Here is a 13,417-nt window from a genome sequence, read left to right on the forward strand (position 1 = left end):
CTCAAGTGGCATATAAGGATGTTCATAAGAGAAGATTTTTTTTTATATAAAATTGCGAGCATGTTATTGCAAAAATTTATGTATTTAAAGCACGTATATGTAAGTATTGTGATGGAGTATGTTTGTTATTTAAGTAATATATAAAGGAATAACAATACTTAAATTAGGCTGTATATGTTATATGTGTTGTAGTTTGACCAATAAGATAAAAGTTAAGTACATATTTGTTGGGTCCATAAGGTAGATAAGGAGGTCATGTAATAAGTGGTGACAAACATGAAGTCCCTCGTGTATTTGGTAGTTAAATTTCGAGGACGAAATTTCTTTAAGGAGGGTAGAATGTAATACCCGGTAAAAATATACATATATTTTAAATTTTATTTGTTATACAATTCGTGTGAGAATAAATATTTATTTATTTCTACTAATAGTGAATAGAGACTATTGCTTAGAATAGTATTGATAGATTTCTAAACATAGTTGAAATTATAGTAAGTGTCAAGGTAAAATTATGGTGTTTTTACGAATTAGGTTAATTACTCAATTAAAGCCCAATATGAAAGTCTATTAGAGTTTTATAGATTATTTAGTGGGTTTAATTTATTGTATGAGTGCATTAAATAACATTATAATGGAATTAATGTCACAAAAATTCGTAGGTTTTGATAAATTCGCAGGATTAAAAACTGTTTTACTAAAATGATCATATCTAGAGTTTTAGAGCTCCGATTGAGGTGATTCCAGTGGCGTTGGAAAGATAATTCAAAGATCTATAAATTTTGTAGAAATAGTTATATCGAAATTCGGAATTTTTCTAGGTGAAAACTGAGCCTAAAGTTACGAAATAAAGGGCTTACTTTTAAAATTTAAAAATTTAGATATTTGTTGATTTAATAATATTTTAGCATTTTATTATATATTATTATTTTTAGTTAACCTAAACCTATCAGAATACGATATCTCATAATCTTTTTATCAAACCCTAAGCTATCATAGTTTTATTTTTCCTCTCCAAACCAATTAGTCAAAGCCTCATTCTTCTTCATGTTTGCTCCTCTCAAACCTTCCACAATTCTTCTTATTTTCTACCTTCATTCTTAAAGTTTTGGATTTATAATCAAGGCTTGCGGGCTTGAGACATCGAATAGAAATATGTGAAGAGGTATGAAATATTTTCTTGCTCAATAATGTTAAATGTTATCTAGGGTTCGGATCTATTATATTTTTTCGTTTTCAGAAAAACAAGTTTCAGTAAAGTGATGACATCTCTCTTGATATTGATCCGTTTTTAGAGATTTTTATATCGTTGGAAAGCTTATTCGATTTCCCATAAGTTTTATGAAGAAACTTTTTGTTAATTCGAAGTCATACTATGTCAAAAAGTTAGTTTTATTCAATATCATGTGATTCGTTTCTTGAATCTTGTTCCTGCAAAACTGTTTTGGTAAAATTGTAATATCTCTTTGAATATAATTCCAATTTCAAAGATTTTGGTATCATTGAAAAGGGAATTTAATTTCCTAAAACTTTGATGAAGATGTTATCTTCTAGTTCTGAACCATTCAATGTCAAAAGTTTGTATTTTTTGCTAAGTTGTGTAATTCGTTACTCCATATTCTTTCTCAGAAATAGTTTCAGTAAAACAATCATAACTCCCTCAGTTTTAATCCATTTTTAATGATCTTTATATCATTGGAAAGATAATGAAATTTTCTATAATTTTTATGAAGACAACTTTCACTGAATTAGTATATTTGTTGGTCAAAAATAGTGATCTTTCTGCTGTACTGTAAGAGTACGAATTTTAATGTTAGGGCCTTGAACCATGTGTTGTTATAGGTAGCAGTGATGAGATAACAAGTCTTAAGCAGTGGGATTTGAGGATCTTGTCCTCAACAAGAAAATTTATTGAGGTGCTTGGAGTAGCAAGAAGGTGTTCTTAACAACTGAGGTAAGAAGAGTGGACATCTGTGCACAGGGTGTATGTTGAAACATACAACTGTATTATGGGTTTGTATTTACATGTTTTATGGTAGATTGTTGTTTTATGCTAATGTTATTAGTGTGTGATAGTGATAAGACTTTTGACTGTTTGTGTGAGGATAGCACTTATTCGATAGGTTTTCTGCTGCTGGTGTGAGCATAGCACTGCAGGATATATTTTTGGCTGCTTGTATGGGTTTACTTGCAGGTTATCCTATCATGGGTGAGTACAACTTGTGATAAGGGATTGCCCTATTGGATGCCGAGTGTGAGAACAGCACAAGGCAGGGCAAGTTACACTTCATGTCTGATCAACATGAGTGGGAGTAGATTATCGTATGTGAGGACAATGTGCGATAAGATACTATGTGTTATGTGTGTGAGTATAGCATGCATTAAGATTACATTGTGATGTGATGTTATATTGTATTTGAGAATAGTATGTGATATGATATGTTGGTATATGTATGCAAGTATGGTATGAATTGATTTGATGTTGTGATATTGTTATACTTATGACTATGTTATCTGGTTGGGGGGTTATGTCCTACATAGCTCTTCTTACTGGGCGTTAGCTCACGGGTACTCTGTGTGCAGGTAAAGGCAAAACTATACAGTGAGGGTGGCGAGCTCGAGGCATGGATTACATGTTAGGGGATTGTCACGATGTTTTGGTTTAAAAATATTTCATTTAAGATTATGATTCAAATAGTTTTTGTAAAGCTTTATATTTTAAGGTTATGAATAAATAAATGTTTTGTTTTAAAAATAATGAGATCTCATGCTTAGTTATTTTTCATTAAAGAAGTCTTTTATTGTCTTTATCTTAAATGGTTTTAAACGGACTAGCTAGTGTGACGTCTACAACTTGTGATAAGGGATTGCCCTATTGGATGCCGAGTGTGAGAACAGCCTGAGCGGGGCAAGTTACACTTCATGTCTGATCAACATGAGTGGGAGTAGATTATCGTATGTGAGGACAATGTGCGATAAGATACTATGTGTTATGTGTGTGAGTATAGCATGCATTAAGATTACATTGTGATGTGATGTTATATTGTATTTGAGAATAGTATGTGATATGATATGTTGGTATATGTATGCAAGTATGGTATGAATTGATTTGATGTTGTGATATTGTTATACTTATGACTATGTTATCTGGTTGGGGGGTTATGTCCTACATAGCTCTTCTTACTGGGCGTTAGCTCACGGGTACTCTGTGTGCAGGTAAAGGCAAAACTATACAGTGAGGGTGGCGAGCTCGAGGCATGGATTACATGTTAGGGGATTGTCACGATGTTTTGGTTTAAAAATATTTCATTTAAGATTATGATTCAAATAGTTTTTGTAAAGCTTTATATTTTAAGGTTATGAATAAATAAATGTTTTGTTTTAAAAATAATGAGATCTCATGCTTAGTTATTTTTCATTAAAGAAGTCTTTTATTGTCTTTATCTTAAATGGTTTTAAACGGACTAGCTAGTGTGACGTCTCGGGAAATCGGGGCGTTACATAGTGGGAAAAAATCCTTTTCATGATTTCCCTCCAAAGACCAAAGTCTCTTGTTTCGTTCAACTTCTCAAGTTCAAACCTTGCTGATGTACTTATCTTTGAATTTCGATTGATCTTGGATAAATCTTGATCTCTTCTTGCGGATCACAAACTTAACTCTGATTTATTGAAAATTCTAACACAACATACTTATTCATATAAACGTTTAAACAAATCAATTAACACAAAAAAAAAAAAACAAAACAAACAAACACAACATAATTGAATAAACAAACACAAGAACATGAATGGAAAAGCAATAAAAGAAATAAGATGTATCCTAATTTTGGTCTTAGAGATCAAAGTGATCCCTAGCCATACTCCAGTTAAGAACCATCATCATTAATCCACTATAATCAGGTTGAACTTTGTACAATCTCTAATGGCAGAGTTAAGAGCTCTGTACTCGAATATGAAGAACACTTTCAGGTCTTCCTCAAATTCAATCCCCAAGTACACCCTCAATTCTTAGTCACAAAGAACTCGATCCTCACAAACTCTTTCTAACTCTCTCTCAAATTTATGTACAAGTTACAAATGAATGAAATGGGACTATATCTATTTATAACCATAGCTCAAACACTAGGTAGGGGAAAATAGTTATAACAAAATGGAGTCAAAACAACTGAACCCAACCGACTTGACTTGTTAGTTAAGTTGGTTATTTTGTTGGAGGATTAGCTACTACATTAATGTTAATATGGCAATATTTAGTATTATGTGGCAGTTTAGTTTTGGTTGTCTGGCTAGGGAGTCATGGTTTGGTTGTGGAAGCTAAGTGTGGTAGCACACCAGGAAAGCTTGAGCCACATATTGTTGAGGTGCTTAGAATCAATGAGGTTTTAAGTTAGATTAAGGTTCATGATTGGGTGGATGTTGTTATTGAATGTGATAGTTTTATAATGATCAATGATTTGGTGAAAAATAATAGCATGACTTCTCCTTATGGATGTGTACTTTCAGATTGTAAATTTGTAAGGCCATTGTTGTTGTTAGTATTAGTGCTATTTTTTTTTTATTTTGTTAAATAATCTGTTAATAAACTTACCCATGCTTTGGTGCATTCTTTGATCCATAATTAATCTAATGAAGTGATGATTATTATTAAAAAAAAAATAATTAAAAAGGTTTTAAAATTTTAATTTTTTTGAAGAGAAAAATTACGAGTGGGGCCAATGCTTTAAAGCACGTGTTAAGGATCCAACCATTTCTCAGCCGTTCGTTTTTCATCATGTATCCACGTTACGTTGTTTGTTTATTTATATTTATTTTTAGAGGAGAACTAAGTATAATTTTTTAGTTAATTTTCATCATCGAAGTTATATATTGGAATATTTTTTATTTTTATTTTTTTATAGCATTATTTTTTTATAGTTACGATGTTATTCATGTAAATTTTTAAAAAATTTTACAATGTTAAAATAGAGTTGTTGATATTTTATTTTAAATTATTAAAAAAATTTTAAAAATTTACAAAAAATAATATTGTAAGTATATCATACACAGCTATAAAAATAAAAATAACCTAGCATGTATTTTGAAGTAAGAAAGTTGATCCCTTTCAAAAAAAAAAAAAAAGTAAGAAAGTTGACTAATTAGAAATTTGGAGTATCACTCTTCTTATTTTTGCAAATTTTTTTTTTCTTTTCCTTTCTTATTTATTTATTTATTTTTTTTTGACAAAAAAGGCAAATTTCTTAAAGAAAGCAAAAGCAGAAGAATATTTTTGTTTTAAAGAACAAAAACATATCTGAAGTCCAACAGTATCAAAATTTAGAAACCCTAGCCTCGTTCAGACTCAAAACTGTGAAATTAATCTTTAAACCCAACAAAAAAAGGTGGGTTCAACTTCTTTTGTCCTCTTCTTCGCTATCATCTGCACTCTTTGCTTGATTCTTTTCTGTTCCTTTTTGTAGGATAAGGGCTTTGAGCAATGGCGGAAGAGACGGCGATGAATGGAATCGATGATCAAGCGACGGAGAATTTCTACGATTCCGATCAGACGGCGGAGCTGACCCAAAAGGTTGAGACTTTGGAACAAGAGAAGCGGAAATTGGCTGCAGAGAATGAAGAAGCGAAAGAGAAGATTAAGAAATTGACGATTGAGATCGAGAAGGGGAAAACCGATGAGGCAGAGCTGAAAGAGAAGCTTAGAGAGATGGAGAAGGAGATCGAGAGTTTCGAAGAGGATAAGAAGGCGTTGGGAGCGATCGCAGGGAGAGCGGCGGAGTTGGAGACTGAAGTTTCGAGGCTCCAACACGATCTGATCTCCACCATGTCCGAAGGCGAGGCTGCGGGGAAAGAGGTTTCTGAGCTTAAGGGGGTTTTAAGTGAGAAAGAAGCGAAGATTGGGAGCATTGAGAGTGAGTTGGAGAGCTTGAAGACGACCAAAGCCGAGAGCGAAAAGAGGGTAAGGGAATTGGAGAGGAAAATTGGGGTTTTGGAGATGAAGGAGATTGAGGAAAAGAGCAAGAGAGTTAGAGCTGAGGAGGATATGAGGGAACAAATTGAGGAATTGGAGAGGCAAAAAGTTCAATTGAATAAAGTAATTGAGGAGTTGGAATCTCAGGTTTCTAAAACTGGGGCTGAAGCTGAGAAGTGTGTGAAGGAGAGAGTGACTGTTGAGGCTGCCCTTAAAGAATCAGAGGAGAAAGCTAAGGCAATGGAGTCTAAGGTTCATTACTTGCAGAAGGAGGTGGAGAAGGCCGAAACGGTTGTTAGGGAAGTAAATGACAGGACTGTGAAGGTTGTTAATGGTGCTGTGGATGATATGTTTAATGGGAAAGAAGAGAAGGGTTTGAATTTGCAATGGCCTGTTGTTGCAGGGTCTGCTGGAGCAGCCATTGTTGTTGGTGCTGCTGTGCTCTTTGTGTTGTACGGAAGGCGTCGGTGAATCGATTACAATTTGATTTGATTAGAGAGAATAATGCAGGGAAAAGGAACTGAAATTGGGGAAGGAAGCTAAGAGAGGTTAGAGCTTTCTTGATATGATTCTCATAAAGTTTCAATTTTGTTAGGAGCTTTAGTGGTTGCTTATTTTGTTGGTTTTGTTATTGAGTATATGGATTATGGGTAGCTCTAATTTATGGAGTGCTTTGTCCTTGCAGTTTTTCTTCACTTCGTTTGTGACTATAATTATGTCAGTTCTCTTGGTTATATTGATACAGTATTATTATCAACTTCAAGCCATGTTGAATTGCTTGAAAAACTCTTGAATGTAACACACTGAGATATACTAAACTTATTTTTCTTTATTCTTAATAATAATTATTGTTATAGTAGTTCGTTTTCTGGCCATTTTTTTGCTTTATGAAGTATTTAACAATTAACATAGATATCAAAATTCTTCAACATATACATGAGACATTGCTGAACTACTTAGAGACTACTTTAGGTCGCGTTTGGTTGGAGGCAATGAAATGGAAAGGAAACATTTTTTATTCTATTTATTTGTTTGTTTGCATTTTTAAGTGTTGGAATGCCATTTCAATGGATTGCATTTTTCATTATTTTGGTGGAATGACTCATTTTGAAGTGGAAAGAAAGACTGGTATAATATAAGAAAAAATTTAATAATGTTAATTCCATGTCTATTTACATTCTCTATGTTTTCTTCTTCCCAATCAAACCACAAGAATTCTCAAAGAAAACTTTGAAATAGAATGAGATTCTAATCCTTTAAAATACAACTAAAAGGTATTTATGCTATCGTTTAGCACCTTCAATGCATAACTTTTACTTTGATGAATTTTAGTTACATTGTTATCCACTTTGCTCATTTTAGCAATGTTTCTTTGAGCTGTTGGCTGCCCTGTTTCCATTTTCTTCATACTCAGTGTTCATAGTCACCCAATGCAGTGGATGATTTATTATTATTATATTTAGAAAAGCACAATTATAATGTGGGGACTCTCAAGATGAGATTTTTTTGTCTTTTTTATTTGACTTATATGTTTATACGTTATTTTTTGAAGTTATCTATGGATTTTTTTCTTTGTCTTGATCTTGAACTTGATCACTAAGTTTCAGTCATTGAAAGTGCGTCCTTGAAACTTGGAAGCAAGTTGCACACAAAACCTTGTCCTTCAAACTTGACACAAGATATTTTTAGTATACTGCTAACTTCCATAAACTGTAATGGTCCTAAGTTCTAGAACAATACTTGTATTAGTCGATTGGTTAATTTGGATTAGTAATTAGTTGTTGTAATAAGGGGTGATTAAATCAGAGGCACCCTTCTTTTAACTATGCTATCCTTGTATCAACTTGCATCAACTCAGAAAGTTTCTACTTTTCTTTCCCACCATCAATTTTTCTGTCAGTTTTTGCAAATTATCTTCTGGTAGGGCATCTGATACCCACTCAATATTGGATGTCCAAAAAAGACACTTTAGAGCATAGTTTGGCTGAATAAGTTCTTATAAGTAAGTTGAGAATTGTTAAAGGTAAATCATAGGGCATCTAATATTGCTCAAAATAGTAATGTAACTTCATTTATTTATTTTGTAAGGAAAATATAATTTCATCAATTATATAAAATGGAATCAAACCACTCATATCAATTACAATATATTATAATTCTTTTTCACTATTGGTTAACTAACTCGGGTAAAACAGATTTAATCTCCTAATTAGATACACAACACATTGAAGTAACGATAATTCATAGTGAATACACCAAATCCACAAGGACAAAATTTATAGCAAAATCTAAAAAAGAACCCAAACCCCAACAATGGAAGAGCCCTTGCATGATTCTTGGATCCACCTAGACCAGAGGCTGAGATTCATCTCCAACTACCAACCAACAGCCATGCTAAGAGAACAATCGCAGGCAATTAAACCCATGACTATGAGCAAGAATTAGAATGGCAAGTTCTCTCAAAAATCTCTTTGATGGTTTCAATTGTCTTGTTAAAGATTTGATTATTGATATTCATAGGCTCATTGGCACAACTATTAGAAAAGCTAATTATTTAATAATAATAATAAAAATAATAAGTAAAAGATATAAGTTTTTGAAAAGACTATGATTTAAAGTGTTTGGTAAGCAATTTAAAACGAGCTTATTAAAAAATTTATGAAAAAATTATATATAAAAGTTAAAGCTGGTACAATCCAATTTTTTAAAAAAGCTATTTTGATTAAAAAACTATAATAAATTTGTTTATACTGAAATATATTAACTTTTTTTATTATATTTAAAATAAATAAATTATAATAAAAAATAATATTTAAATATCTTAATTTTTTATTTTGTCTTAAAAATATTTTATATTTATATTTTTAATATTAACATTCCACATCAATCTAAAATTTCTTATATACTTTAATTTTTGATCTTCTTTATATGCTAGAACAATACTATAATTTATTTTTATTAAATGCATACAAATTTATACTTTTTGGAGAAAATAATTAAAAATATATAAAATTTAGAGGGATTATTTCACAAAAACATAAAAACAACAAAAAAATTACAAAAATACGGTTTCATGGAATTTTAAATATTTTTACGATTTTTTTTAATTTTATTTACAGAAAATACGGTCTTTTTATGTTGTAATCTTGTTAATTTGTTGTTGATTTTTTGTTATATGTATGTTATTTTTTATTATTATTTTGATGTTATTTTCATGTAGGTTTCTTGTTGATTTTATGTTGTTTTCGTGTTATTTTTTGGAAAACCGTAAAAATGTAAAAAAAAATCATTCTTTGAACGTAAAAATGTAAATATTTTACAAAAAATGGTGTCTTATGTAATTATTCCAAATTTAAATTTTTATATAACATAAATTTTTATATATTTGTGATTATGATGAACTAGATTATAATATTATCATTATCGTTATAATAGAATTTTAACAACTCACAACTCTCAACACATTAAAATTTATAATTTATCAAACACGCTGCTCAATTTTTTTTTCACAGTTCTACTACAACTATTTTTCTTACAACACAACTACAACTACTGCCAAACTGACCAATAATTTTTTTATCATTTTTTCCTTGTAACACATGCCATAAGTTTTGCTCATAGATATGCTAGAGTTGGATGGTAATTATTTTTGGTTGGAAGAAATCTTTCCCTGTTATTATAAATTACTCATGTCAATAATTTATGATAAGAAAGTTTCATTCTCAAAAGAAAAAAGAAAAAAAAAAGCTTCCACTAAAAATTAGATTCAAAATTAAAATAATTGAGCAACTAATTAGATTGAATAAGACTTTAAGGTTAAATATGATGACGATTTCCAATAATCTTTTATTAGATTAAATTGGTCAAGTACAAAAATATTATTGTATGACCAACTCAATTACATAAACTAAACAATATTCGAATATGGGGAACATTCAACTTTGTTAGAGAAACTAAATAATTGATAAGTATATACATAAATAAATATTCCACATTTATAATTATAAGGACAGATCACATAAGAGAAATAAAACCTTAGTGGGTGTCATGTCATAAAACAACACCAACAGCTAACCAAAAAAAAAAAAAAAACAGCCAGATAATAAATGGACCCTCATTTTATTTAAATTATATACAAAAATAAATTCATACAGTTACTTATTCCACCAATCAAATATCTTTTACTTCATTTAAAAAAATATTTGAAAATTTTACAATACAACTCTTGAAATGCACCCATGTATCTCAATTTATTTCGGTATTTAAAATAAATTTTTGGTTAAATTTTTTTATGTATAGTTATTTAAGATATTTTATAAAGTTTTAAAAAATTTAGAAAAATTTAACATGCTAAAAATAAAGTTTAAATATGTTATATGCGTGATTATTTTATTATTATTTTTTTTAAAGATGGTAATTATTTTATGTTATATGTATGTGAAATAGATTGTTTGAATATTTTTTTTATATTGTTAATTATATTAAATTTTTCAAAATTTTATTAAATATTTTAAATAAAAAAAATTGAATATAAAAAGAAATACGAATATTTTATATTTTAAATACGAATATAAAAAAATTGAATAAAACATTTGTCTGAAACATAAATAAGTAAATATTGTATCAGTTATATATTTTTAAACTGAGAAACAGCTATGGAGTGTTTTGCTTTAAATTCAGTCATAATACCGTTAGAGCAGTTTTCCTTAATTCCCGCTTTTCTAATACAATAACTGTCGTACGACGTCGTTTGATAGACATTATTTAACACCAACCTCGTAACGTAAGCATTTCTCTCCCTCCTTTCACCGTTTCAATTTCAAAACACAAAAAAGAATCAAAATTTACACCAAAAACTCCCAACTCATAATTCTAAACCTCTTATCATACTCAATATATATATAAATAAATAACTCTTCTTTACGTTATTCTTTTTCTCCATTTCACCATTGATATCTTAATATATTAATAATTAAGGACTCAACAACTAGTCAACTAGTTATGCTAATTGCAAGGTCATCAAAGAAAAAATAATAAACCAAAATTATAAACCATACCACCACAGCTCTTATCCACCAATCTTCACCTAATATTCAACTCCAAGGTTTGATCTTTTCCACTTATTTTTTACTATATTATATTCTTTCTCTACCTGGAAAGTTTTTTTTTTTCTTTTCTTTTTTTGCATTTTAATATTATATTGTTATTAATTTTTGTTTTCTGGGGTGTCTTTATAATCTTAATGACAACTTGGATACAGAGCTTTCTGATCTGAATTTTGAAGAAAGAGAGCTCAGATTTTCTGCCATGGAAGATTCTTCAAATGGGAAAGTTGAGGATCAGGCTAAAGAGGTTGTTGTTGAAGATGTGAAAAATGTAGAGATTGATGATGAATCTGAGTCTGTAAACAAAAGGGAAATTTCCATTTTTGAGCAAGTTGTTCACAAAGCTGAGGATTTTCTTGATGATCATCATTCTAGTTCGAGTTCTTCTAGTAGCTCTGAGGATGAAAAAGAGGAAGAGATGACTAGTCCTGAAGTGAAAGAAGAGAATTCTGAGAATAAAGATGAGAAAGATGAAGAGGTTGTTGAGGAGAATAGTTTGACTTCTTTGATTGAGAATGAGATTCCTCAAGTATTGGAAGAGTTAGTGTCAAAGATTGAAGCTGTGAGTTCTGTGGTTTCGGGGGAAAGTGATCATGATCAAGAGGAATCTGAATTGCCATTATCAGATCAGAAGAATGAGACCATTAATAATAATATTTCAGCTTTGGCAGAACAAGTTATTGATCATTTCAAAAAGGGTAATGAAGAGAATTCAGGGGAATCAACAGAACAAGTTACTAGTAATGAAAATATACCTGAGAACAGAACAGAATTGGTAAGTTTTGTTTGCTTAGTTTGTGATCTGAAATTATGATTTTTTGTTTTATTGTTAACAAATTTGGTTGTTGTGTTTTGTTTTCTGAATTTATTAACAGCCTGTTGTACCTGTGACAAGAGATTCTCTACAACAAACTTCATGGAGAAGTTGCTGTGGACTTTTTGAAGCTCTGCTACCATCTGAAAGATAAAGGTAATAATAATAATAATTTAGAGGAAAATAAATGTTATGACATTACTATTATTATTATTAAAAAGTGTATTAAAAACTTATGTCATAACCATTTTAATTCAGTTTGATTGAGAAATGACACTGTTGTGCGTTCATTCATTAAGCTTTTTTAGAAATTGCAGGTTATCTTTATCTTATACCAACCAATTAAAGTAAGTAGGGTAATGGGTCAGATCAAATCCATTATAGCTTTTTATATAGAGATGCTTTTTTTTTTCTTTAAATCAATTATTACAACAAGTATGAAGTAATTTATCACTGTTGTGTATAAATGATTTTCCATTAATAAATGAGTTTCTACTTTTGTGCAGAAAAGGAGGAATGTCTCTGTTACAAATTGAAATATTGAATTATGAAGTTTGCAAAGAGTGAAGGTGTCTGTCTAAGATTTATATTTGTTAAGTGTGTGTAGTAGTGTTTTGCTTTTTCTTTTTCATCAAAAGTTGTTGTTGTATATGGTGATTTTACCTTTACTATTACTACTATATAACAATCTATATTCAGTTGAGAACCATTGTTTTGTAATTTACATTTATTTCCTTGCTAATGCTTGTTGAAAAAAATATTTGGCTCGAATTCTCTTGAATTAATGAACTAATTGTTAAAATAACGATTACTCATAATCATTAAAGCCAAGATCTAGTATTTATTTAGAGCATCAAATACAATAAAACACATACCTCTCATACCATCCATGTGAGCCATTATCCTTCATTGTCTTCCATGAGAATCACCACCAATCCTTGAGCAAAAACTAGAGAGAGCACTTGTGGAGCTAACCCCTTTTGCCTTTACCATACAAACTCAAATTACCTCTTACCACACATAACACATATATATATATATATACACATGTTATTACCCTTATAACCCTAAGGGGTTATTAACTAATAGGGCTTTTGAGGTCTTTTACGGTATACTATAATTTAATGGGCCAACTATAGTATTAAGGGTGCTCTCATGTGCCTCTAACATATAATTAAGTTGCTAACCATCCCATTATGGTTATGAGTAACATTAGGCACATAATTAATGATTGTGTATTATGGAATTAAACCTATGATTGTATTAGTCCATTATAATAATTCTAACATTCTCCCACTTGGACAATACAATCACGCCACCATAATAATGTCTATCGCACATAAGGTAACCAATTAAGACGTACATAATATCATATCGACAGGATACATGTATTATGTATGAATTGACCTTGAAGACATTTATCTATTAACAATCATTAACAATCAAACTAAACATGCATGAGGTACGACAAAATTGAGATTATGCGCATTCATCTCGTTTTGTACCTGTCACTTCCTTGAACAACAACATATATGTATA

The 13,417-nt window shown here is 30.2% G+C and overlaps 2 protein-coding genes across 5 annotated transcripts; both read left to right on the top strand.

Moving 5' to 3' along the window:
- Positions 1-5,134: 5,134 nt before the first annotated feature.
- LOC115701165 (peroxisomal and mitochondrial division factor 1) lies at positions 5,135-6,818 on the top strand. Its single transcript, XM_030628874.2, has 2 exons — positions 5,135-5,375; positions 5,454-6,818. Exon 2 carries the CDS (start codon positions 5,471-5,473, stop codon positions 6,428-6,430), a length of 960 nt encoding a protein of 319 aa, XP_030484734.1. The 5' UTR covers positions 5,135-5,375; positions 5,454-5,470; the 3' UTR covers positions 6,431-6,818.
- A 3,967-nt stretch (positions 6,819-10,785) lies between these two features.
- On the top strand, positions 10,786-12,587 carry LOC115701166 (nuclear localization sequence-binding protein). Of its 4 annotated transcripts, none has more exons than XM_061102151.1 (5): positions 10,786-11,063; positions 11,220-11,839; positions 11,940-12,034; positions 12,187-12,225; positions 12,385-12,587. In XM_061102151.1, exons 2-3 carry the CDS (start codon positions 11,267-11,269, stop codon positions 12,030-12,032), a joined length of 666 nt encoding a protein of 221 aa, XP_060958134.1. In that variant the 5' UTR covers positions 10,786-11,063; positions 11,220-11,266; the 3' UTR covers positions 12,033-12,034; positions 12,187-12,225; positions 12,385-12,587. The 4 variants fall into 4 exon arrangements, with proteins under 4 accessions (XP_060958134.1, XP_030484737.1, XP_030484736.1 ...); XM_030628877.2 differs by having other exon boundaries at positions 12,196-12,225; XM_030628876.2 differs by lacking the exon at positions 12,187-12,225.
- The last annotated feature ends 830 nt before the right edge of the window (positions 12,588-13,417 follow it).

This window comes from Cannabis sativa, chromosome 8, assembly GCF_029168945.1.
Source record: "Cannabis sativa cultivar Pink pepper isolate KNU-18-1 chromosome 8, ASM2916894v1, whole genome shotgun sequence".
NCBI lineage: Eukaryota > Viridiplantae > Streptophyta > Magnoliopsida > Rosales > Cannabaceae > Cannabis > Cannabis sativa.

Bases quoted from the DNA above. Each gene is read 5' to 3' on its own strand.
- LOC115701165 (XM_030628874.2), top strand. From the start codon at position 5,471: ATGGCGGAAGAGACGGCGATGAATGGAATCGATGATCAAGCGACGGAG.
- LOC115701166 (XM_061102151.1), top strand. From the start codon at position 11,267: ATGGAAGATTCTTCAAATGGGAAAGTTGAGGATCAGGCTAAAGAGGTT. The intron at 11,840-11,939 runs GTAAGTTTTGTT...ATTTATTAACAG, and splicing joins CTGAGAACAGAACAGAATTG to CCTGTTGTACCTGTGACAAG.